This window comes from Canis lupus, chromosome 18 (genome assembly GCF_011100685.1).
Source record: "Canis lupus familiaris isolate Mischka breed German Shepherd chromosome 18, alternate assembly UU_Cfam_GSD_1.0, whole genome shotgun sequence".
In the NCBI taxonomy this organism is placed as follows: domain Eukaryota; kingdom Metazoa; phylum Chordata; class Mammalia; order Carnivora; family Canidae; genus Canis; species Canis lupus.
Genome location: NC_049239.1, coordinates 51,741,670 through 51,767,121, shown reverse-complemented (window position 1 = coordinate 51,767,121; position 25,452 = coordinate 51,741,670). Strand labels below are relative to the sequence as shown.

At 48.1% G+C, this 25,452-nt stretch overlaps 2 protein-coding genes across 4 annotated transcripts; one reads left to right on the top strand and one right to left on the bottom strand.

Annotated features, from left to right (window-relative positions):
- Positions 1-8: 8 nt before the first annotated feature.
- CST6 (cystatin E/M) lies at positions 9-1,647 on the top strand. The gene is made up of 3 exons (XM_038563870.1): positions 9-281; positions 787-912; positions 1,464-1,647. The coding sequence occupies exons 1-3, from the start codon at positions 42-44 to the stop codon at positions 1,545-1,547; spliced, it is 450 nt and encodes a 149-aa protein (XP_038419798.1). The 5' UTR covers positions 9-41; the 3' UTR covers positions 1,548-1,647.
- Positions 1,648-4,598: 2,951 nt separating this feature from the next.
- On the bottom strand, positions 4,599-14,899 carry CATSPER1 (cation channel sperm associated 1). 3 transcript variants are annotated; one of them, XM_038563864.1, is made up of 13 exons: positions 13,633-14,899; positions 13,303-13,482; positions 12,102-12,314; positions 10,547-10,662; positions 10,243-10,346; positions 9,859-9,950; positions 9,602-9,745; positions 9,373-9,436; positions 9,121-9,193; positions 8,917-8,977; positions 7,651-7,726; positions 4,941-5,055; positions 4,599-4,779 (listed from the first exon to the last, which is right to left on the bottom strand). In XM_038563864.1, the coding sequence occupies exons 1-13, from the start codon at positions 14,768-14,770 to the stop codon at positions 4,753-4,755; spliced, it is 2,403 nt and encodes an 800-aa protein (XP_038419792.1). In that variant the 5' UTR covers positions 14,771-14,899; the 3' UTR covers positions 4,599-4,752. The 3 variants fall into 3 exon arrangements, with proteins under 3 accessions (XP_038419792.1, XP_038419789.1, XP_038419790.1); XM_038563861.1 differs by having other exon boundaries at positions 4,601-4,779; positions 10,243-10,393; positions 10,549-10,662; XM_038563862.1 differs by having other exon boundaries at positions 4,601-4,779; positions 10,243-10,393; positions 10,549-10,662; positions 13,303-13,479.
- Between the last annotated feature and the right edge of the window lie 10,553 nt (positions 14,900-25,452).

Below are 25,452 nucleotides of genomic sequence, written 5' to 3'. Positions count from 1 at the left end.
CCGGTAAAAGCGGAGCTCGCGCCGGCCCAGCACTGCCGGCCATGGCGCCTCCGAGCCTTCCGCGGGCGCTGGGCCTGGGCCTGCTCGCCCTCTGCCTCCTGGCGCTGCTCCGCGACGCCCGCGCCCGCCCCGGGAACCACTTGGTCGGAGGACGCGTGGACCTGTCGCCCAGCGACCCGCAGGTGCAGAAGGCAGCGCAGGCGGCCGTGGCCAGCTACAACATGGGCAGCAACAGCCTCTACTATTTCCGAGACACCAACATCCTCAAGGCGCAGAGCCAGGTGTGCAGGGGGGAGGAGGGGGGGCGTGGGACAGGGGCGAGGGGTGGGGTGGTGGGGCGCCGGCTAGGGCAAGACCAGTGCGGCATTCGCAGGTGACCAGGTTAAAGGGATGCCACGAGAGTATTCAGGACACTTTAATACAATGTATTTTTTTAGTTCAATTAATGCCACAAATTTATGAACAACACATCGATATTTCAATAGGATCTAGCCCTGACTTACACAGCGGCTCGCTAGCCTCAAGGTGCTCCTGCTCTGAGGGGTGGATTGGGGAGACGGGAGTGAGGGAGATAGGGCAGTGGGCTTCAGGATGCCTGCACCCCTGGGTCTCAGCTTCCTGCGTGGCCCAGGCCTCTGCTTGTCTTCCCAGGAATCCCCACCAGAACTTCCCCATCCAGGGTCTGAATCCCGAGGCCCAGGCCAGTGTGCTGAATGTGGAGAGAGGTGAGAGGTCCGGGTCAAGGGCATCCAGAATCCCTGACCTGCTCCTGTCCTCCATCCCCAGCTGGTGGCTGGCGTCAAGTACTACCTGACTGTTGAGTTGGGGAGTACAGCCTGTCGGAAGAACATGGCCACTGGAGACCGCATAGATGTCACTACCTGCCCCCTGGCCACAGGAGTACAGGAGGAGGTAATAGTTCTGCACCCCACTTTCCAGCAAACAAGACCCTAGGTTGTCCAGCCTGAACTGGTCTGTCTGGCCAGGCTGAACCTGGTGGAACCTGTCCCTGCCTTCTGGATGACTCAACCTCCAGGCCAGGGTGCGGTGCAGAGAGAAAGAGATTGGGGCTTGTCTCACTGGACTGGGCTAGAAAGATCTGGGATCTAGGAGCAGCCCGGGATGGCTCAGCGGTTTTGTGCCGCCTTCACTCCAGGGCATGATTCTGGTTCTGGAGACCCGAGATTGAATCCCACGTTGGGCTCCCCGCATGGAGCCTGCTTCTCCCTTTGCCTGTGTCTCTGCGCCTCTCTCTCTCTCATGAATTAAAAAAAAAAAAAATCTAAAAAAAAAAAAAAAAGATCTGGGATGTAGTCCTGGCCATTTGGCTCCTTGTCCCTTTGGGCCAATAGTGACTGTTCCTCTCACACCCCAGAGGAGAGTGTCACAGGCTGAGGGTGGCAGTTGCGAGGAGTCATGCCTTGGGCCCAGACTTACCCATCCTCTCCTTGCTCTCCCTGCAGAAGCTGCGCTGTGACTTCGAGATCCTGGTGATCCCCTGGGAGAATTCCTCCCGACTTCTAAAGCATAACTGCGTGACCATATAGTAGACCCCTTTGGATTTGGGAAAAACAGGTGCATCCTGGGAAGGCACTTCAGGCCTATGGGCATATCTGTCACAATAAATTGCTAGCACTGCTTCTCGCATTGGACTCTCCTGAGTGCTTCACTCCTCCCCATGACCCCCCTCTCCTGTCTCCTGTGCCTCCTCTGGCAGCGCCCCCTCCCCATTCGAAAGAGAGTCCATACCACCCCCAGTTGAGCTTCTATTGTCTTAACCCATACAGTGCTGGAGGTTTCAGTTCCCAAATATGGAGTCTTCCAAACACCCTAGCATCATAGACACAGAGGACCTAACCTCCAAGGACTCTGAATATTCTGAGTTAAGGGGTAGGAGACAAAGCCACAGGAGAGGGATGATGCCTCAAGACCAAACCAGGGTGGGGGGTTGGGGGTTGGGGGGGTGGGAGGGGGCTGGGCAGCCAGGGTGGCTCAGCGGTTTAGCGCAGCCTTCAGCCCAGGGCCTGATCCTGGAGACCCAGTATCGAGTCCCGCGTCAGGCTCCCTGCATGGAGCCTGCTTCTCCCTCTGCCTGTGTCTCTGCCTCTCTGTGTGTGTGTGTGTGTCTCTCATGAATAAATAAATAAAATCTTAAAAAAAAAAAAAAAACGGGGGCAGAAGTTGGTGACTACTCTGAGGAGGGCCTGAGCTCTGCTCTAGCTCATCTGCTAGGACTCAGGGTCGCACAGGCTGAATTCGGCCATCCAGGCCCCAGGACGCCGAGCTCCCAACCTGAGAGGTTCCTCTACTGTCCAGGGGCCAGCAATGGCAGAGCCCCACAGACCAAGAGGCCGCGAAGGCTGCGACAGTGGCTTTCAATACAGGCTGCGGGCCATATGCCAGAGGGACTCCCCAGTGCTTTGCCCCAGCCAAGACCCCTGGAAGGGGCTGGACAGGAAGCCCAAAGGGGACCAAGGTCAAATCTGCCCACAGGCGATGAGGGGACAGATGCAATGTGATGTCATTGAAAGAAAATAGAACTGCAACATTTTTTGCACAACTGAATTTATGGCTGCAAATCATTCTCACTACACACACACACACACACACACACACAGAAACCACAGTACACCCTTGGATCCTCCCAAAGTACACATGTCCAGGAAATCACAGGCACACACAGCCTAGCAACCCAGAAACACACACACACAGAAGCAACACCCTCCACCCCAACCAACCTGGAGATGTATACAGACCTCCACACACACAGCCCCAGAGATCCACATGCCCCACCCAGAGCTGTGCCTCAGGTGCACAAACACACACCCACACCTGGAAAAGGCAAGTCAGTAGTTGGATCCCTTGGGAGCAGTAGGTGTGGGCCCCACCAGGCCCAGGCAGCAGAACTGCTGTGGCTGTGGGTGTGGAGAATGCTCCCTGCCTCTGTCTTCTGCTGCTCCAGGCAAGGCCTCACATCTGCCACTGTGCCTGCCTTCGGTTCCCTGCCCAGCGCTGGGACCTCCGGAGGAACGGCGCCAGATCCCAGGCCCTGCCTTCTGTTCTCAGAGGCCATCCTGGCACAGAGTTGGGGAAGTGGAGAACAGAGGCGACTTGCACGAGGAAGTCTGAGGAGCCGAGGGGCTGAGTCTGACAGAAGCTAGGGATTCAGGGGAAAACCTCAGCTCCGCTTCGCCCCTGCCTGTCAGATGTGGCAGCTCAGTCAGCCCAGGGGCCCTGGAATGTGGCCACTGCTTGGAAGCCCCCTCACCCCCACCACAAGCCACCCAGCAGGAGCCTCCAGTGTGGAGCTGGCCCTAGGAAGTGACAGGAAATGCTTGTTGAATGAATGTGTGAGGTGGTGGGTGAGGCGAGGCTTGCAGATATCTGCCAGGTGGCCTCTCCACCCCCGGAGTCTGTGCCCACATCCCAGAAACCATTTCCTCTGCAGTCTCTCCCCGGGTCCTGGGCCAGGCGGTAATCTCAGCCAGGCCTGAGAGGGAGGTGCTGCTCTTGTCCTGGGGCCTGGAGTCTTCACCACTGTCTGGTCCAGCCTGGAGGTAGGGGGAACCTGGCACAACTGTTGCCCCTCAGGCCCCTACTCTGGAGTCCTGCTCCTGACCCCCTCCAGCCTGTACTGTACCCGGGCTTCACTCTGCGAGAGATGAGGTGGCCACTAAAGATAGTTTAACCCTCCACTCCGGTTGGGAAGCCCCCAGGGCCAGGGCTGGGCTCGAGCCTGACTCAGCGCTAGTTCTCTAGCACCCTGCATGGGCTCAGAGCCTCACCTCCAGCCCTAGCCATGGGGACAGGGGCTCTGGGCAGACTAAAAGTAAGGGGGACTCATCTAAACCCCAGACCAGGCAGGGTGGGGAGCAACCATTAGGCTCATTCCCTGCTGTCCTCTAATAGAGGCTCATCCATTTCCCCCCAGTGCGCAAGCGCACGCACACACACACACACACACACACAGTGAAGTTTCCAGCCCCACACGCAATCCCACCACCAGCCTGAGACCAGGAGGACTTGAGCAGCCTCCACCCCTACTTCCTCTCACTGAGGTTCTTTAGCCTGATCCCAGGCAAGGCAGGGTATGGTAATGACCTCTGACCTCTGAGTGCATGCCATCCTCACTGAGTTGGCATTCTTGTACTGGATTCTGAGGATCTTAGTAGGCCCAAGTTCTGGGGCTATGAGCCCCTATTTCTAGAGCCTACTGGTCCTCTAGGCTCTGACAACCAGGGGCTGTTCTAGCTGGTTATTTTTCTCCCAACTCCTGGGCCAGATGGGCCTTCCTCCCCAAAGCAAGGTGACTGCCCACTCACCCCTCCAGCACTGAGCCTGGCCCCTTTTCGGAGTCACCTCTCTGGCTGCTGCTAATGCACGGCTGAGCTAGAATGCAGGCCCTGGAGGGGACTAAGAAGACCGCCTTTCACACACAGCACACTCAATATGTGTACACACACAACACATGTGCACGTGTAGACACGTGTATACACACATACACACATACCACCAGTGCACACACATCCATGTGCACAGTTCCGCTGCCCTGAGCCTTGGTTTCGCCAGGGAGGACACAGAGCCACTTGGGGTTTTAAAATTCTGTTAGGGCCCAGCCCTGCAGGCCAGAGATCATTCCAGCAGATCAGGGGACTTTGTCCTGACCTTCACCCCCCTACCTCACCCCCACCACCCCGTAGGCAGCTTGCCAGAGGCTGAAATCTGCATCCCAGGACTGTCTCCATCCAGGGGTCACTTCCTGAAGTCTTCTTCTCCAGCCTGGGGGTAGGAAGGGAGGGTGACTGAGCTGGCACTGGCCTCTGCCTTCCCCCACACATGCCCATGTGACTGTTTGGGGCACTCTGGGCACAAGCCTCCCGCGCCTGGCCCTCTGGGGTCCCCCCACTCTGGCCCCTCTCCTCTGGAGCTGCCTGGCTCACCTCAAATGCAGTGTCCACAATCTCATCAATAACAGATCCCTGCGAGCGGAATTTCTGTTGATGATGCTCTACCCCCTCCACCAGCTGCAGGAAGTGGAATAGGAGCTCCTGCTGCCTGAGGGGCAGAGTGGGGCAGAGGGGAGCCTGAGCTGACCTGCCTACCAGGGTCTTCTGGGCTGCCAGAGCCCCCCAGACAGCTCTTCTTGCTTGTCTCCCACCAGCCTCCCATTGCAACTTTCCCAAGCGGGAATTTTCATGGTGTATCTCTCTCCTTTTTCACAACAAAAAGCCCCAATTTGTGTCTGTGCCACACAGGTTTTTTTTTTTTTTAAGATTTTATTTATTTGAGAGAGAGTGAGCATGAGCAGGGGGAGGGGCAGAGGGAGAAGCAGACTCCCCACTGAGCAGGGAACCCAATGATGTGAGGCTCCATCCCAGGACCTCAGGATCATGACCTGCGCCAAAGGCAGACGCCTAACTAACTGAGCCACTCAGGTGCCCCACCACACAGGGTTCTAACTGCTGTTTCCCCTCCCAGTTATCCATCACTTAGTAGGGTTATCCAGTTATCCACCCACCCATGTGTTTGCCCTTCTAACTACCCACACCTCTCTATTTCACCCACTCACCCACCTTCATCCTCCTACCTCCCTAAGCCATCTACTCACTCATCAAACCACCACATCCCCCCATTGACCTGCTCTTCCCTGGACGTACCCACCTACTCCCTCATCAGGTTGTGCAGTCATCCACTTAACCATGCCTCTCCCCAACTATTCACCCAGCCAACTACCCCTCTCTTAACTCCCTCATCACCTGCCTGTTTTATATCCATCCATCCATCAAATGACACTGAAATCAATGAACACTGACAGGAGCTCCAAGGACACAAATTAATGGGAAACAATACTTGTCCTTAAGGAACTCAGTCTATGGCAGGGCCAGGAAAGTGAACCAAGAGTGTTTATGCTTGTGATAAGTATAAACAGAGTGCTGGGGGTCCCTGAGGAGGAGAACCTCATTCAGTACTGGGGATCAGAAAAGACTTCCAGAGGAACTGCCATGGACTTGAGTTTGAAAGACATGTGAGGCTTTGCCAAACTTAGGTAAGGTGTCTGGTCTGCTTACTCTAGAGAAACTGAAGTATACTGGAGGCCAGGGCAGGCCTCAGGGAAGAAGGCTGTAGAGACTGGGTGAATTGGAGATGGAAACACCCAGAAAAGGTCAACACAAAGTGCCAAGACCTTATCAAAGGAGCCAAGAGCCTTGTAGGGTTTCAAAGTCTGATGCAAAGGAAAAGCCTAAACTGCTTTTAACAAAGACCACTTTCTAAATAAATAAAAAGAAAGGAAAGATTAAAACAAACAACAAGGGATCCCTGGGTGGCGCAGCGGTTTGGCGCCTGCCTTTGGCCCAGGGCACGATCCTGGAGACCCGGGATCGAATCCCATGTCGGGCTCCCGGTGCATGGAGCCTGCTTCTCCCTCTGCCTATGTCTCTGCCTCTCTCTCTCTCTCTCTCTCTCTCTCTGTATGACTATCATAAATAAAAAATAATAAAAATAAAACAAACAACAACAACCAACCAACAGACAAAACCAGAGGGCACCCTTTGTGGAGGTGGACCAGGTGGAAGAGTCTGGAGGCCAGGAAACCCCCAAGAAAATGTTACAGAAGTGCCAAGTGTTCACTAGGCCAGTGGCCAAGTTGCTAGAACCTGGAAGGGGGCGGGAAGGCCAGGAAGTGAGGCAAGTAGGATTGGAACTCGGGTCTCCCAATTGGTGGTTGCTTGAGCCCAGCATTGGCACCCAGAGAACATTCCAGGCAGAGACAACAGTGTGGACAACAGTTCTCCATCAGAGGTGGAGAAGGATGGACTGCCCTTGGGAAACAGTGTGGGGACAGCAGGAAGTAGTAGCCAAGGAAACAAGGGAGGTTGGCAAAGGCTGGGTCACAGAGGGCCTTTGAGGCTTGAGTGAGGATAGCAGGTGAGAAGGAGCTGGAGGCTACCAATAGTTGGGCTGTCCTGTCTGATGGTTTAGAGCCAGTATGGATGAAGTGCAGTGGGACCCAGCTTTCAGAAGGAAGGTTCTCTGCAGACCTAGGCCTGAGAGCCAGAAAGCATGAGTCTATGCCAAGGTCCCCTCGCCATGAGCACAGCCACGAGTCCCCAGCTGCCCAACTGATTTGACAGGAATGGGTGCTGACCATCTGCCTCCCAGGCCTTTACCCAAGCTACTCCTTGACGTGCCTCCTTCACCTCTCCACCTAGCCAAAGTCCACCACCCTCACGGCCCTGCACAGGTCATTGGCAACAGGGCTCTTGTGGGCAGGGGCTAGTCTGTGTCTGGGAGTCCTTGCAGGGCCTGACCCAGAGCAAGGGGCAGGGATGTTTCTCGAGTAAACAGATGAGCAGAATCACTGTATACCCAGGCCCTCCCTGCTGCCATCCCTTTGCCCTTGGCCTCCGAGGGGCTCTCATGGCCCTGCTGGCACTGCTGGTGGGATTCTCTTGGTGGCAGAAGATAGCGCAAGGTGAGCAGCAGCCCCTTACGGTTTCCACATTCCACTTATAGGCTCTACATGGGCCTTGGCGTTCCACCTCCCCTTCCAGAAAGGTGGGCAATGTCTCTCGCCCTGCCAGCCCATGGGTCAGACCCCAGACCTCTCCCCTCAGACACCGGGCCTCCCCTCTCTTTGCATCTCCTTACTTCTCAGTCATGGTCCCCAATTTTTTCTCAATGAGCTGCTTCTGTTTGGTGTGTTCACTCACTACCTCTTCAGGTTCTGGGTGTAAAAAAGGAGGAAAGTCAAGAAGATGCCTGGATTGAGAGGAGGTGGAAGAAATCCAATGTGTCACAGAGGTATTCAGAGGGGGTTAAAAGAGTTTTTGTCCACAATGCCCTCAGAGAGGTGGCTTCTCTGGATGTGGAGTGCGCATCAGATTTGTTTGTTCCTTTGTCTCTCCCTCTGGTAAAAGTCCCCTACTTTTCCTGAGGAACTACTCCTGTGCCTTTTGGGTCCACCTTGTCTCCCACATCTAAGGACATGTGACTCAGGCCTGGCCAATCAGAACAGCCTATTCTTTCCACCAGAGTGATTGGCTCCAAGATAGTCAGGTGACCAAAGTAAAGAAGACTCATTTCTGGGACTTTGCTCTAAATACTGGAAGAAGAGGAAGTCTCTGCTTGGCATGATAGGGATGGCTAACCTGTGAAGATTTGGGACTAGAGTGGCAGGTGGCCGAGTTCCCCCGACAAGGGAAGGGCCACCATAAACACAAAGCCACGCAGAGGACTACAGAGCAGAGAGATGGAAAGAGACCGAATCCTGGATCCAGCCATTCCTGAAAACCCACACATCCTCAATTTGCTAAGTAATCTGTGCCAATTAATTCCTCTTTTTGCTTAAGCTTTTTTGCTTAAGCTATGTGTCTATCCCTGATGGAAGGAGTGACCCAGTGACCCCTTGAGACCCAATGACCCCTTGAGACCCTTGAGACCCTCTGGTGTTGATGAGCCTAAGAGTGGGATCCTTGGAATTCAGATTCTAAGGTTATGAAGATCTTTAAGCAGGAAGCAAATCAACTATCTCAAAATCAATTCACTCAGAAAGTCAGGTTTGTAAAAATGAACATGTGCAGGAAACTTTGATTTTTGACTCTCAATCCACTCTGAGTGACTCTGGACAAGTGTGTGTAACACTGTGACAAAACCCTCAAAGGCAGCTGGAACTATCCCATGTAAAACCAAGTGCCATATCCTTTATAAATTATTAGAAGAGATGAATATTCGGTGAATGAATCATCGTTTGGTCAATTAGTCATTTCACAAATGGGGCTTTCAAGAATTGACAATCAGTCAAAAGGCAATTTGGACCAAAGTTCTAGGCTCTGAAAGTCTTCCTGAGTCTCCGATTCTCAAACTCTGCCACTGAACCTGGAATTCCGTGTCTGACAGTGGAAGGAGGGCCAGCACCTGATTTGCTGAGTTCTGTCAGTGAGTCATCCAGCAGCTTCTCGTGGATCCGGGCAGCCCTCTGGGAAGAAGAGGCCTTTGTCCTGCCAGAGTCCCCTTCCTGTCTGCCCTTTCCTGGAGCCCCCTCCTCCCTTCCTCCCAGCCCCTGTGCCCGCCCTTTCATGTTTCCCCCAACTGGTCCCCCTGCCCCACGCCCCTCAGTACCTCCTGCTTTACTTTCTCAAGGCCTTTGAGCAGAGCCATCTGGAAGTTATCCACCAGGACAGCAATCACCAGGCTGGGGATAGTGAGAGTGGACAGTGGGGTACTCCCGAGGAGGAGGCTGTAGGAGAGGCCCCGCACCCTTCTCTGGGCTCATTGTGGCATGGCCAAGGGGAGAAGACTGGGGAGGGGTGCCTCAAGGTTAGGTGGGGGTGGGGGTGAAGCCAGGGAGCAAAGTAGGGGTGGGGTCCTCACTTGAGGAAGATGAAGTATTGGATGATGATGTAAATCATGAGAATGGGGATGATGTGCCAGGCACCTGGGAGAGAGGGTGTCGTTTGAGCTGTGAGTTCTTCACCTGCCCTCGTCACACCCCTGCCAGCGCACATCAGATGTCCCACTTTGCAGATGGGGTAACCAATCCACCGGGGTCTGCCCACCCCACCAAGCCCCTGCCCTCCACCCAGCCTGGGGCCTGTCCCACCCTGGGCCCGGCTGTCCAGGTAGATGCTGGACCAGTCATCCAGGGTGAGCAAGGTGAAAAGGGTGAAGATGGTGGTGAAGATGCTCTGGAAGCGCTTCGGGTCAGATAGACGGAACAAAGCCCGGAGCACCACAGAAAAGAGGACTGGCTGTTGAGGGTCAAACCAGGTTCACAGAGTCCCATTCCTCCCATCGCAGCACCTTGGGCTCCCACCCAACCCCCGTCCTCCCCCCCTCCCCCGCCACAGCACAGGATACAGAGGCAGGTAAACATGAGGATGAGGATGGCGGTGATGGACGGCAAGGACCGTGCCAGGGTCCCAGTCACTTCCTGGAGGCTGGTCAAGATGCTGTGGGCAGAAGTTGAGAGGGAGGCTGAATGAATGAGAGGGGTTGGTGGGGGATCTGTGCTGGCAGCTACAGAAGGTCCCTGCTTTGCCAGTGGTTTGGGAGAGTCCAGCACTCTCTGGAAGTGATTGATCCTAGCAGGTGGCAGGAGGCTTATCAGAAGTGGGCTGGAGTCCACAGCGTCCTGGCTCCCGTCTCCCCTGAACAGGTCCCAGTAGGTTCCTAGAAGCCCAGGCCTGCATACTCTGTCCTGTGGAATCCCCACCCCAGAGTGGACAGCTGTGCCCCCCTGACCTGAGCCTCCGCAGGACCCGGATGGCCCTCAGGGCCCGCAAGCTCTTGAACACCTTGAAGATCCGGAAGACACTTTGGTGGTAGACGAAAGTGAAGGAGTTGAACTGTAAGAGCAGGAAATCCAGCATAGCCATGATCATGATGAAGAAGTCTGAGGGCACAGTGGGGCTGGGCGTCAGGGTCCTGCACAGGCCCTCACTCAGACCTGTGGTCCTCTGACACCACCACTGCCTGCCAGTCCCCTTCTGTCCTCAGCCCCCTATAGCAGTCCAGTGGCTCACTGCCCCCACCCCCAGATACACACACCCAGATTGTTCCAGGAGTCAGAAAAATACTTGAGGCCCAGAGCAATGATCTTGAGTACAGCTTCTACCACGTAGATGCAGAGGAAAATAGAGTCGAAGGCCATGAAGTACCACTCTGTGGAGACAGAAGGGGTTCCCTGGGGGCCATCCCCAGCAACCCTGGCCCTTCTCTCCCCCTTCCCTCTGGACCTCACACACAGTCCCTTTCAGGGAGGACCTGGCTCTGCCCTGAGGACTGTACATCTTAATTGCTCTGCACCTCAGTTTTCTTGTCTGCAAAACAATGATAATACTATCACTTGGCCTGACCCCCTGAACTCAGGACTGACCCCCTGAACTCAGGAAACTCCTAGCGGCTTCTGCCTAACAGTCAATCTTACATTTTAGAAATGAGAGAAGAACCCGCAGGAAAAGAAAAAGAATCGGTGGAGGAAGACAGCCTTCAGAGTCAGAGTGCCTCAGCCTCTGTAATGTTAAAACCGCTCTCTGGGACACTTGGGTGGCTTAGTGGTTAAGCCAGTCTGCCTTTGGCTCAGGTGTGATCCTGGAGTCCCAGGATTGAGTTCCACATCGGGCTCCCTGCATGGAGCCTGCTTCTCCCTCCGCCTGTGTCTCTGCCTCTCTCTCTGTCTCTGTTTCTCCTGAATAAATAAAGTATTTAAAAAAAAAAAAAAAACCCTCTCAGTATTCATCCCAAGCCCTAGGAGAAGGAGCCTGCTTTCCCTTGCTAGGGGAGTCACAGCATTAGAAATTATTCCCGTTGATCTACTTATTTCTACAAATAAAGATGACCTGGTGAAGCAGCTCCACCTGGGGTAGGCTGTCTAGGCTGTCTAGACCTCACCAAGCAGCAGACCCACTTTGGTCCCATAAGAATACCAGTCTGCCTGATGGTGTTTTCAGAAACATCGGATTCACTGAACAGGGTAAGAGTAAGAATGCACCAATCGCACTCTCTGCTTAGTTTATTTCCGCTGTGGTAGGCCTTTCTTCCACCCTGCTGCCGAGGGCCTCAGAGGCCACCTTGCCTGGTTTTCCACCCTCACCTTCACCGCCTCTTGCTCAGAGTCTCCTGGCTCTTCTAGGCCACCTGGGTTCCCTCCTACTGCCCCACAAGGCTGCGTGTTTGGGGTTGATGCACCACCTGGTGGGTGTATCACAAACAGCACATCGTTCCATTCAGCGGGCCTGTCTGGCGGGCTAGTTGACCTCAGCAAGATCTCTGAGTCTCATCTTTAATACTGGGCAATGTTGGGGGCACCTGGGCGGCTCAGTGGTTCAGTATCTGCCTTCAGCTCAGATTATGATCCCGGGATCCTGGGATCAATTCCCGCTTCTCCCTCTACCAGTGTCTCTGCCTCTCTCTGTGTGTCTCTCATGAATAAATAAATAAAATCTTAAAAAAAAAAAATACTGGGCAATGTTGTCTATTTCCCAGGGGTAGGGATCAAATGAGCTAAGTTACATAAATCATCCAGTACTGGATCAGGCCCACAGGAGGCTGGAACAAGATCTCTGGCCTCCTCCATGTGAAAGGGGCTCCCCAGCTCTTACCACCCCGGACTTCTACTTCAGCGAAGGTCTGGGCCACAAGCATAATAGTGTTGAGGCAGACAGTGAGGAAGATGAAGGCTTCAAAGGCTAGGGACTCAGTCAGGTTCCTAAGCATTCTCCGGAGGCCCTGAATGAGGTAGCTTAATTTTTCCCACAACCTGTAGAAGAGGTCCACGGTGTGCAGCTTCTTGTGGGACCGCTGAGCTCTGCCAGCTATAAGGGGGACAGAGAGTCAAGTCTGTTTGGGAGGGAACATGGGTATACCAGGCATCCTCCCAGATTAAGTTGGGGTTCCTCTTCATGCCTGCCTGTGTGCCTACCATTTACTCACTGAAGTGCCTCTATGCCAGCTCTGTGCTGATCCTGGGGCCACAGACCTGACTGACCCCTTCCGTGGCGGATGCCAGCCTGTTTGGGATTTGCGGTCTGCTCAAGCAGATTTCAGGCTCATGCTTCTACAGCTTCCGGCCTTTCTTTACTCATGTAGCAATGTGTCCATGGAAAACCCCACTTTCCTCACTACCCTGTCCTCTTGGTGAACGTTCCTTCTTCCTCTGAGATTCTGCTGAACATCTCCTCCTTTTGGCTGCCTTCCCTACTTCCATCCAATTAGGCACCTACCCCTCTCTGCTTGTTTGTGAGACTGTGACCCTGTTTACGGAATGTCTTGGGGCCAAGCTTGGAGGGTTGTGCATTCATAGCCAAGGTTCCTCCCTGCCCTGAAACAAAGGCCTCATTCAGACACTGGCTCCCAATCTCTATCAAGATGTTCACAGTTTAGTGGGGGAAATGTGGACAAATAGAACCGACAGTGGAAATTGTCCTGGTATGGAGGGTGGACTAGGATTTGTTGTTTAAGTGACCACCTCCAGTCTTGGAGCCCCTCGAGGGCAGGATTTGTTTTCTCTGCACTTCCAGGGCCCAGGCGCTCATATTAGACAAGAAGAAATATTTGAGAAGTGAGTGTATATATGCACAGCAGTGACTGGATGAACAAACAGCTGGTCGCCGGAAGAGATGCATCATTTAAGGACCAGGAGATTGGATGATGAACAGTCAGGTGACTGAATAGCCAATGGAATATGCATGCAGGTAAGATTCATGCCTCATGATCTGTGGGAGGTCAGTGCAGGATCCAAGTCAGGACTGGAATCTGGGCCAGGCAGTGGGACTTGGGGATGGGGAGCAGGCAGGAACTTACTTTTGCGCTTCTGAAATTGTTCATCTTCTTCTGTCCAGCTTTCTGAGGAAGTTTTAGAGGAGGAATCCTGAGGGTGGACTTTGTTGGACACTTGGGATCCATGTGAGTGCACTGCACTGCGGGAACGAGTCAGGCTGAAGGCTGAGTGCTGTATCTGGAGCTTGCTAGGCTGGAGGGCTACTGAATGAGAAAGCGAAGAGCCAAGGGAGGCTCTGGCCACAGTCTGAGACTTGTGTGGGCCAAAGCCTTGGGAGCTACCATGAGGGTACTCCCCATAGTGGTAATCACCACGGAGATAATCCTGACGATGCACATTATGGTGGTACTCACCGTGGTGACCATGGTGGTGCTCGCCGTGGTGGCCATGGTGGTGCTTGCCATGGTGGCCATGGTGCTCACTGCGGTGGCTCTGGTGGTACTCATCATAGTAGTGAGGTATGTGATCATGGTAGGATCCCTCATAAGAAGGGTGGGATAAGGTCTCTCCATGATAAAGAGGCCCTCTATGGTGGCGGGCTTCATGATGTCGGTGCCTACCATGGTAATAGGCCTCACTGTCATGGTGAGAGCCACCATATGTATAGGAATCTTTATGGTGGTAAGGCTCACCTTGGGAATGGATCCTGCTGTGGCGGGAAACCTCACCATGGTGGTAAAACCCACCATGGTGGTGGGATCTCCTATGGTGGTGGGGTCCACCATGGTGATAGGACTCATCATATTGGTAAGACCCACTCTGGTGGTAGGGCTCACTGTGGTGGTAAGCCCCACGGTGGTGGTAAGCCCCACTGTCATGGTAGGGCTCACTGTGGTGTTGGGGCCCACCATGGTGGTGGGGCCTATCATGATGTCCTCTGCTAGCATGGTGGTACTCACCATCAAAGTGGCCCTCACCATTGGAATGATGGGAGAGATCAGTGCCATGAGGAGTCAGGGCAAGGGATGTGAAGTGGTGGGTTCCACCATAATGGTGGGCCCCACCATGGTGGTGGGAGCGGTGAGAGCAGAAGGAATGGTGGGAGGAGGCATTGTCATGAAAATCTTGGAATTCACCAACGTGGTGAGACCCACCATGATGATGAGATATGCCATGATGGTGGGACCCACCAGGATGATGGGATGTGCCATGATGGTGGGACCTGCCAGAATGATGGGATGTGCCATGATGATGGGACATGCTGTGATGGTGGGACTCATTAAGATGGTGGGACTCACCAAGGTGATTGGACTCGCGGTGATGGTGGGACCCACCAAGGTGGTGGGACTCGCCATGATGGGGGGACCCACCATGGTGGTGAGACTCGCTGTGATGGGGGGACCCACTGTGGTGATGAGACTCATGATGGTGGTGGACTCCACTATGGCTTGATCTGTGATGTGGGGTTGGTGAGCAAGGGTGAGATAACACATCCAAATTATTGGTGTCTGCCTCCTTTTGAGCCATTTCAGCCAACAAGGGTTGATCCATGACTATACTGGGAACCCTAGAATGAAGAGAGGTCAAGATATGGGCCCAAAAGTCTTCTTCCTGAGTTACATACGCTTCCCACCTAAACTGTGGCACTGGGCTTCTAGAAAATCTTGAGTCTTCTCATGGAATTCTCCCTTTATGATGTCACCAGCAGGCCCCTTCCCAGGTTTAATTCCCAGATGCCTCCTTCTGGGGTGTAGTTCAGAATCAAGGATCATTGTATCTAATCTCTTCATTGTAAAGTGAGGAAACTGAAGTCAAGAAAAGGGAAGGGATTATTTCCCAAGGGTCAGCTGGGAAGATGGCAGAGTAGGAGGACCCTAAGCTCACTTCATCACCCTGATACAACTAGATAACAGTTGCATCTAGTGTGAATAACCCAGAAAACAATGTGAAAACTGGCAGAGCAAACTCACAACTAAAGGTAGAGAAGAGGCCACATCGAAGAAGGTAGGAAGGATGAAGACACGGTTTGGAAGCAAAACAGACCATAGCTGTCCACAGTGGGGAGGAAGCCAGTGGTGTAGAGAAGGGTGAAAAACAGACTTTCACTCCAGGAAGCCCGTGAATAGGGAGGATGAATTCCCATACATTTGCTTTTGAAAGCAAGAGGGGCCAATTTCATGAGTTCTTACAGCCAGCAGGACTTAAAGCCTGGAATTCTAAAAATCAGCAATCTCTACTCCAGTAGGGCCTAGCTGGGCATTAGGAAGTGGAGTCCTGTACTTAAAGAGACAGCACAGCTGTGCAGATAACAGAAGTTTGAAAAATGCCAGGGGCAGATAAGAGGAAGAGTGATTTGCTAATCTCAAAGCATGACCCGGAGAGACAGGGATCATGGGGAGACCCTGCTAGGAACAAAGAAGCTAGCAGGTGCTGTTTCCTTCTCTCCCTCCCCGGCATAAACAACAGACACCTGCAGGAACCAGTGCAGCTAATACTCACTACTTACTACTTAACTTGTTTACAACAAGCCCTGCTCCCTCATGCTTTGGTGGATCTGCCTTTCCCAGTCACACTAGCCTCAGTCCTGTTTCTGCATGCCCCCTCTTCCAGGAGAACAAACCCTGTCAACATCTCATCTTCCTACCTACATGTTTTTGTGAGAACTCAGGTCTGGTGGCAGCAGGGGCAAGTAGACCACTGCACACCTTGTCAAAATGTGCCCCACCACTGCTGGGGACCAAACACTGCCTAAGGTAGGTAAGGAGAGCCTCTGCATAAAACAAGACTGAAGGAAAAAGAGGCCAGGACTCAATGGCAGAGCACACACAACACACATTTACTACCTAAATCTCTGAGCCCTGGGGAGCAGAGGATACTGTACTGGAGGGCACCACAGGACCTTTTCTTCATAAGGCTATTACTGTTAAGAGTAAAAGAAGCAGCTGACTTTCTTAACACAGAGAAACAGACACAGAAAACTAGACAAAATGGAGAGGTAGAGAAATATGTCCCAAATGAAAGAACAGGACCAAACCACAGCAAGAGACCTAAGTGAAATGGATTTAAGCAATATTCCTGTTAGAGAATTTAAAGTAATGATCATAGGGGCATCTTAGTGGCTCAGTTAGTTAGGCATCTGACTTGATTTTGGCTCAGGTCTCAGTCTCAGGGTCATGAGTTTGAGCCCCACTTTGGGCTCCATGCTGTGCATGGAGCCTATTTAAATACAAAAACAAAACACAGACACACACACATGCACACGCACACACAAAATAAGGTAATGATCATAAAGATACTTACTGGATTTGAGGAAAGAGTGGAAGATATCAGTGAGACCCTTAACACAGACATAAAAAAAAAAAAGAACCAATCAGAGACCGAGAACACAATAAATGGAATTAAAAATACATTTGATGGAATAAATGCAGGCTAGGTGAAGCAGAGGAATGAATTATGACCTAGAAGACAAAGTAAAGGAAAGTAACCAAGCTTAGCAAAGGAAAAGAAAGAAAATAATGCAAACTGAGAATAGTCTTAGGGAACTCAATGACTCTAGCATTTGCTTTATAGTGATTTCATAAGAAGAAGAGAGAAAAGCGGGTAGAAAATTTATTTGAAGAGATAATAGCTGAAAATTTTCCTAATCTGGGTAACAAAACAGATATCCAGATCCAGGAAGCACAGAGATTCCGCACCGCCCCCCCTCACAAATTCAACCAAAGCAGGTCCATACAAGGCACACAGTAATTAAAATGGTAAAAGTAGTGATAAAAGTAATTAAAACAACAAGCGAAAAGAAAGGGAAACCCCATCAGGCTATCAATGGATGTTTCAGCAGAAACTTTTCAGGCCAGAAGAAAATGGTGTGATATATTTAAAGTGCTGAAAGGGAAAAATCTGCAGCCAAGAATGCTCTATCCAGCAAAGCTGTCAAACAGAATAGAAGGAAAGATAAAGAGTTTCTCAGACAAAAACTAAAGGAGTTCATGACCATTAAACCAGCCCTAAAAGAAATATTAAAGGGGACTCTTTGAGTGCAAAGGAAAGATCATAGGTGAGAGTAAGAAAAGTAAAAAACACAAAGCAGTAAAAATAAGTATTTCTGTCAAAATCAGTCAAGAGATTCCATTAAAAAAATAAAGAGGGTATGTGTGTGTGGGAAAAATATGACTCCATATACCTAAAATGTGGTGGGTAGAGGAGTAAAGGATGGGTTTAAACTTAAGTGACTATCAACTTAATATGGACTGCTATATACAGAAGATGTTATATACAGAATGGCAACCACAAATCAAAACCCAGTGATAGGCAAAGAGTAAAGGGAAAGGAATCCAAGTATATCATTAAAGAAAGTCAACAAACCATGAAAGAGAGCAAAAGAAAGGATCAGAGAAAACCTATAGAAACGACCATAAAATGAGAACAAAACAGCAATAAATATGTTCCAATCAGTAATTCCCTTGAATATAAATGGATTAAACACTCCAATTAAAAGACAGGGTATGGATGCCTGGGTGGCTCAGCCATTAAGCATCTGCCTTGGGCTCAGGGCGTGATTCCCGGAGTCCTGGGATCGAGTCCTGTGTCAGGTTCCCTGCATGGAGCCGGCTTCTCCCTCTGCCTACGTCTCTGCCTCTCTCTCTGTCTTTCATGAATAAATAAATAACATCTTAAAAAAAAAAAAGACTTAGGGTAACAGAGTGGATAAAAAACAAGACCTATCTGTATACTTCCTACAAGAGACTCATTTCAGACCAAAAGACACTTAAAAATTGAAAGTGAGGAGATGGAGGGGCACCAGGCTGGCTCAGCCAGAAGAGCATGCAACTCTTGATCTTAGAGTTGAATTCAAGCCTTATATTGGGTGTAGAGATTATTTAAAAATAAAATCTTTAAGGGTTCCTGGGTGACTCAGTTGATTAAACATTTGACTCCTGATCTCAGCTCAGGGCTTGGTCTCAGGGTCATGAGTTCAAGCACCATGCTGGGCTCCATGCTGAACTTAGAGACTACTTAAAAAAAAAAGAAATTAAAGGGGCACCTGGGTGGCATAGTGAGTTAAGCCTCCGACCCTTGGTTTCAGCTCAGGTCCTGGTCTCCAGGTCATGGGATTGAGCCCTGAATCAGGGTACATGCTCAGACTGAAGTCTGCTTGGTCTTCTCTCTCTCCTCTCCCTCTGACCCTTTGACCCACATGTGAGTGTGCCCACTCACACATGCTTGTATGCTCTCTCTTTCTCCAAAATCAATCAGTCTTTTAAAAAAAAGATTTATTTATTTATTTATTTGAGAGAGAGAGAGAGAGAGAGAGAGAGCATGAGCTGGGGAGGGGCAGAGGGAGATGGAGAAATAGACTCTTCGCTGAGCATGGAGGCAGACGTGGGGCTGGATCCCAGGACCCTAAGGTCACGACCCCAGCTGAAGGCAGATGCTTAACCAACTGAACCACCCAGGAGCCCCAAATAAATCTTTTTAAATTATTTATTTTAAAGATTGTTTATTTATTTATTCATGAGAGACACACAGAGAGAGAGGCAGAGACATAGGTAAAGGGAGAAGCAGGCTCTGCGGGGAACCCAATGCGGAACTTGATCCCAGGACCCTGAGAACATGACCTGAGCCGAAGGCAGACTCTCAACCACTGAGCTACCTAGGCGTCCCTAAATCTTTTTTTTTTTTTTTCAGATTCTTTACTCATTCGTGAGAGACACACACAGAGAGAGAGAGAGAGAGAGAGGCAGAGACACAGGCAGAGGGAGAAGAAGGCTCCATGCAGAAGCCCGACGTGGGACACGATCCCAGGTCTCCAGGATCACAACGGCGCTGCCTTCAGCCCAGGGTGTGATCCTGGAGTCCCAGGATAGAGTCCCATTGTGAGGCTCCCTGTGTGGAGCCTGCTTATCCCTCTGCCTGTGTCTCTGCCTCTCTTTCTCTCTCTGTCTCTCATGAATAAATAAATAAATAATCTTAAAAAAAAGAATGATGTCGGCTATAGGATTTTTTAAAAATTAAAATAAATAAAATGAAATCTTAAAAAATAAAAGTGAGGGGGTGGTGAAACATCATGTAAATGGATATCAACAGAAAGCTGGGGTAGCAATACTTATATCAGACAAAATAGACTTTAAAACAAAGACTGTGACAGAGACAAAAAAGGACACTATATAATAATAAAGGGGACAATCCAACATGAGGACATAATAATTGTAAATATTTAAGCACCAACATGAGAGCACCTAAATACATAAAACAGTTAATAACAAACATAAAAGAAATAATAGTAATACAATAATAGTAGGGGACCATAACACCATACTTATATCGATGGACAGATCATTCAAACAAAATCAATAAGGAAAGAGTGGCTTTGAATGACACACCGGACCAGACGGGTTTAACAGCCAAATTCAGAACATTTCATCTGAAAACAGCAGAATGCACATTCTTTCCAAATGCACATTCTTCAGAATAGACCACATATTAGGCAACAAAACAACTCTCAATAAATTAAAAAAATTGATATCATATCTTGCATCATTTCTGACTAGAAACTAGAAATCAATGACAAAAAAATCTAGAAAGATTACAAAAACATGGAAGTTAAATAATGTGCTACTAAACAATGTATCAACCAAAAAATCAAAAAGGAAATAAAAAATTACATGGAGGGGAGCTTGATTGGCTCAGTTGGAAGAGTATGGGGCTCTTGATCTTGGAGTCATGAGTTCGAACCACACTTTGGGTGTAGAGATTACTAAAAATAAATAAATAAATAAAAATAATAAGAATAAACTTAGAAAAAAAGTTACATGGAAACAAATGAAAATGAAAACAATGGTCCAAAATCTTTGTGATGCAGCAAAAGTAGTTTTAAGAGGGAAGTTTACAGCAACATAGGCCTACCTCAAGAAACAAGAAAAGCCTCAAATAAACAGCCTAACCTTATATCTAAAGGAGCTAGAAAAAAAAAAAAAAAGGAGCAAACAAAATCCAAACCAAGGCAAAGGAAGGAAATAACAAATGATACAGAAACTAAAAACAATAACAAAAAACAATAGAACAGATCAATGAAACCAGAAACTGATTCTTCGAAGAGATCAACAAAATTGATAAACCTCTAGCTGGATTCATTGAAAAGAAGGAGGGACACCTGGGTGACTCAGTGGTTGAACATCTGCCTTTGGCTCAGGGTGTGATCCTGGTCCTAGGGTCGAGTTCTGCATTGGGCTCCCTGTGGGGAGCCTGCTTCTCCCTCTGGTTATGTCTCTGCCTCTCTCTCTGTGCCTCTCATGAATAAATAAATAAAATATTTTTTTTAAAAAAGGAAGAAATAGAAAATTGGAACAGACTGATTATCAGCAATGAAATTAAATCAGTAATCAAAAAACTCCCAACAAACAAAAGTCCACAGCCAGACAGCTTCATAGGTGAATTCTACCAAACATTTAAATAAGAGTTAATACCTATTCTTCTCAAATTATTCCAAAAAATAAAAGAGAAAGGAAAATTCCCAAATTCATTCTGTGAGGTATCACCCTGATATCAAAGCCAGATAAAGATAAAAAAAAAGAAAAAAAAAAAAGAAAAAGAACCACAGTTCAATATCTCTGGTGAGTATAGATGAAAATATCCTCAACACAATATTAGCAAACCAAATCCAACAATGTATTTTAAAAGCCATACACAACAATCAAATGGAATTTATTCCCAGGATACAAGGGTGATTCAATATTGGCAAAATAATCAATGTGATATATCACATCAATAGGAAAAAGGATTTAAAACCCTATGATCATTTCAATCGATGCAGGAAAAGCATTTGACAAAGTACAGCATCCATTCATGATAAAAAAAATAAAAAAACCTTCTGCAAAGTAGGTGTAGAGGAAACATAAACTTCAACATAGTTAAGGGCTTATGTGAAAAACCCACAGCCAACATCATACTCTGGTGAAAAACTGAGAGTTTTTCCCCTAAAGTCTGGAACAAAACAAGGATGCCTACTCTCACCACTTTTACTCAATATATTGCTGGAAGTCCTAGCCACAGCAATCATACAACAAAAAGAAATAAAAGGCATCCAAGTTGGTAAGGAAGAAGTAAAACTTTCACTATTTGCAGATGATATGGTACTACATATAGAAAACCCTGGGATCCCTGAGTGGCGCAGCGGTTTAGTGCCTGCCTTTGGCCCAGGGCGCTATCCTGGAGACCCAGGATCGAATCCCACATCAGGCTCCTGGTGCATGGAGCCTGCTTCTCCCTCTGCCTGTGTCTCTGCCTCTTTCTCTCTCTCTCTCTCTCTCTGTGTGTGTGACTATCATAAATAAATAAACATTAAAAAAAAAGAAAACCCTAAAGACTCCAGCAAAAAAGCCACTAGAACTGATAAATTAATTCAGTAAAGTCACAGAATACAAATCATGTACAGAAATCTGTTGCCTTCTTACACACAATAATGAAGCAACAAAAAGTAAAATCTGGGAAACAATTGCATTTACTACCATGATGAAAACAATAAAATATATAGGCATAAATTTAACCAAAGAAATGAAAGACCTGTACTCTGAAAACTATAAAATGCTGATAAAAGAAATTCAAGATGATTCAAAGAAATAGACATTCCATGCTCATGGATTGGAAGAACAAATATTGTTTAAAAGTTTATATTACCTGTACTCTGAACACTATAAAATGCTGATAAAAGAAATTCAAGATGATTCAAAGAAATAGACATTCCATGCTCATGGATTGGAAGAACAAATATTGTTAAAAAGTTTATATTACCCACAGCAATCTACAGATTTAATGAAATCTCTATCAAAATATAAAGCGCATTTCTCACAGAACTAGAACAAATGACCCTAAAATTTGTATAGAGCCACAAAAGACCCCAAATAGCCAAAGCAATCTTGAGAAAGAAAAACAAAACTGAAGGTATCACATTCCACATTTCAAGTTATATTACAAAGTGGTAGTAATTAAAACTATTAAAACTATAGTACTGGCATAAAAATGGATACATAGATAAATGGAATAGAATAGAAAAACCAGAAATAAACCCACAATTATATGGTCAATTAATCTTTGACCAAGGAGGAATGAATATACAACAGGAAAAAGATAGTCTTTTCAATAAATTGTGTTAGGAAAAGTGGACAGCAACATGCAAAAGAACGAAACCACACTGCTTTCTTTCACTATACACAAAAATAAACTCAAAATGAATTAAAGACCTAAATGTGAGACCTGAAACCATAAAATCCTTGAAGAGAGCACAGACAGTAATTTCTCTGGCATCAACCATAGCAAAATATTTCTAGATATGTCTCCTAAAGCAAGGGAAATAAAAGTAATAGTAGACTTTGGAGACTACACCAGAAGAAAAAAATTCTGCATAGTCAAGGAAGCAAACAGCGAAGCTAAAAGGCAACCCACTGAAGAGAAGAAGGATTTGCACATGACATCTGATAAAGGGTTAGTACCCAAAATATATAAAGAACTGATAAAACTCACCCCCCAAAAACAAATAATCCAATTAAAAAATGGGCAGAAGACACGAACAGACATTTCTCTAAAGAAGACATACAAATCGACAATAGGCACAAGAAAAGATGCTCAACATCACTCGTCCATCGTCAGGGAAATGCAAATCAAAATCTTACACTTGTCAGAATGGCTAAAATCAAAAACAAGAAATAACAGGCATTGGTGAGGATGTGGAGAAAATAGAACCCTCTTGCCCTGTTAGTGGGAATGCAAACTGGTGCAAACTGCAGCCACTGTGAAAAACAGTATGGAGGTTCCTCGAAAAAGTAAAAATAGAGGATCCCTGGGTGGCTGGGGATTTCTGGGTGGCTCAGCAGTTTAGCGCCTGCCTTCGGCCTAGGGCGTGATCCTGGAGTCCCAGGATCGAGTCCCACATTGGGCTCCCTGCATGGAGCCTGCTTCTCCCTCTGCCTGTGTCTCTAACTCTGTGTGTGTCTGTGTGTGTGTGTGTCTCATGAATAAATAAATAAAATCTTTATAAAAAAATTAAAAATAGAACTAGCCCAGCCTGGGTGGCTCAGCAGTTTAGCGCCACCTTCGGCCCAGGACCTGATCCTGGAGACCCGGGATCCAGTCCCGCAACGGGCTCCCAGCATGGAGCCTGCTTCTCCCTCTGCCTGTGTCTCTGCCTCTCTCTCTCTGTGTGTGTCTCTCATAAATAAATAAAGTCTTTAAAAAAAAATAGAACTATCCTAAGACTCAGTAATTGCACAACTGGATATTTGCCCCCCAAATACAAAAACACTAATTCAGAGGAATATATGCCACATTGTTTATTGCAGCATTATTTACAATATTTACAATAGCCAAACTATGGAAGCGGCCCAAGTGTCATTCGATAGATGAATGAATACAGAATATGTGGATATTATAATGGAATATAGAATATGCAGATAATATAATGGAATATGATATAGTATATATAATAATGGGATATTATTCATTCATAAAAAAGAATGAAATCTTACCATTTGCAACAACATGGATAGAGCTAGAGAGTATAATGCTAAGTGAAATAAGTCCATCAGAGAAAGACAAATACTATATGATCTCACTTATATGTGGAATTTAAGAAACAAAACAAATGAGCAAAGGAAAAAAGAGAGAGACAAGCCAAGAAACAGACTCCCAATTATCGAGAACAAATTGATGGTTGCAGGAGGGGAGGTGGGTAGGGGATGGGTGAAATAGGTAATGGGGATTCAAGAGTACACTTATCATGATGAAAAAAAATCAAATAAAAAAGTTGTGTGGGGGGATGGCCTAAGGTGACCCAGATTGGCAAACTGGACAAAGAAGCCCAGGGCAACACCATATGCCTCAGCAGTTGCCTTAGCCTTGTTAGTGGAAAGAACTTTAAGGGGCCACAGCAATCCCACCTAGGGGGACCAGTTGGCTCTGGCGTTCAAACTGCCTAGCTCAGCATAAGTAGGTATGTCACCATGGGCTAGTTGCTTAATATTCTTATGCCTCAGTTTCTGCTGCTGTGAAATGGAGATAGTGATATCTATCTCATAGGATCAAAAAGTGCAGTTATATAAAGCAGAGCAAATGTTCATTGGTATTATTACTCTCTCCATCATTAACATGGATGGATTGGGTTATTGCTGTGATTTCTCTGCTTTGCGTGCCCTCGGTTCCTGGTCACGCTGCTTTGAAGAATGAAGAGGCAGGACCAGACGAAGAGTGGTAGCAAAGCAAAGCAAAGTTTGTTGAGCGATTTATACTAAAGCCCCTGGAGAGGAATAGGGCCCAAGAGGGTCGCCCCTGGAGTTTCTCAGTTTAGGGGGTTATCTTAAGTAATCAGGATGTGATGAGTCATGCCAATCAGGGCTTTGGTAACTTATCTGTCTACATATTGGGTTTTTTAAAAAGATTTTATTTATTCATGAGAGACACACAGAGAGAGGCAGAGACACAGAGAGAGAAGCAGGCTCCCTGCAGGGAGCCCGAAGTGGGACTAGATTCCAGGACCCCGGGACCATGACCTGAGCCAAAGGCAGACACTCAACCAACCCAGCCACCCAGTGCTCTTCTTTACCTATTAGGTTAATGTCTCTGTGCTGATGGTCTTTTTTTGCTGACATCTGGGGGCTTATGTCCTAACTGCCCCTTGCCCATGACAAATGCTTTGTGGTTAATGGCCTTATTTTAGGACATTTTGCAAAATGATTGCAAAGTAGAATGTTAGTGTGGTCTTGTCTAAGGTGCAAAACAGGATGTCAGTGCTGTTTTATTTTAGCTGTTCTGACTCCATATTTTCTTGTTGGGAACTCTGGCCCTGACTACCTAACTGTACAACTCACTCCTAACATTATTACTAAGAAAAAACTATCAGACATTATTTACTGAGGATTTACTTTATTTTATTTTAAAGATTTTACTTATTTATTCATAGAGATACAGAGAGAGAGAGAGAGGGAGAGGCAGAGACACAGGCAGGGGGAGAAACAGGCTCCATGCAAGGAGCCCGACATGGGACTCGATCCAGGGTCTCCAGGATCGTGCCCTGGGCTGCAGGCGGTGCTAAACCGCTGTGCCACTGGGGCTGCCCTACTTTATATACTTTTAATTTAATCTTCATAATAAGCCCACGTGATGGATATTATTACATTTAACAGAGGAAGGTGCTGTGACTCAGAGAATATGTGAGCCCAATAAATCAGAACTTTTTTTTTTAAAGA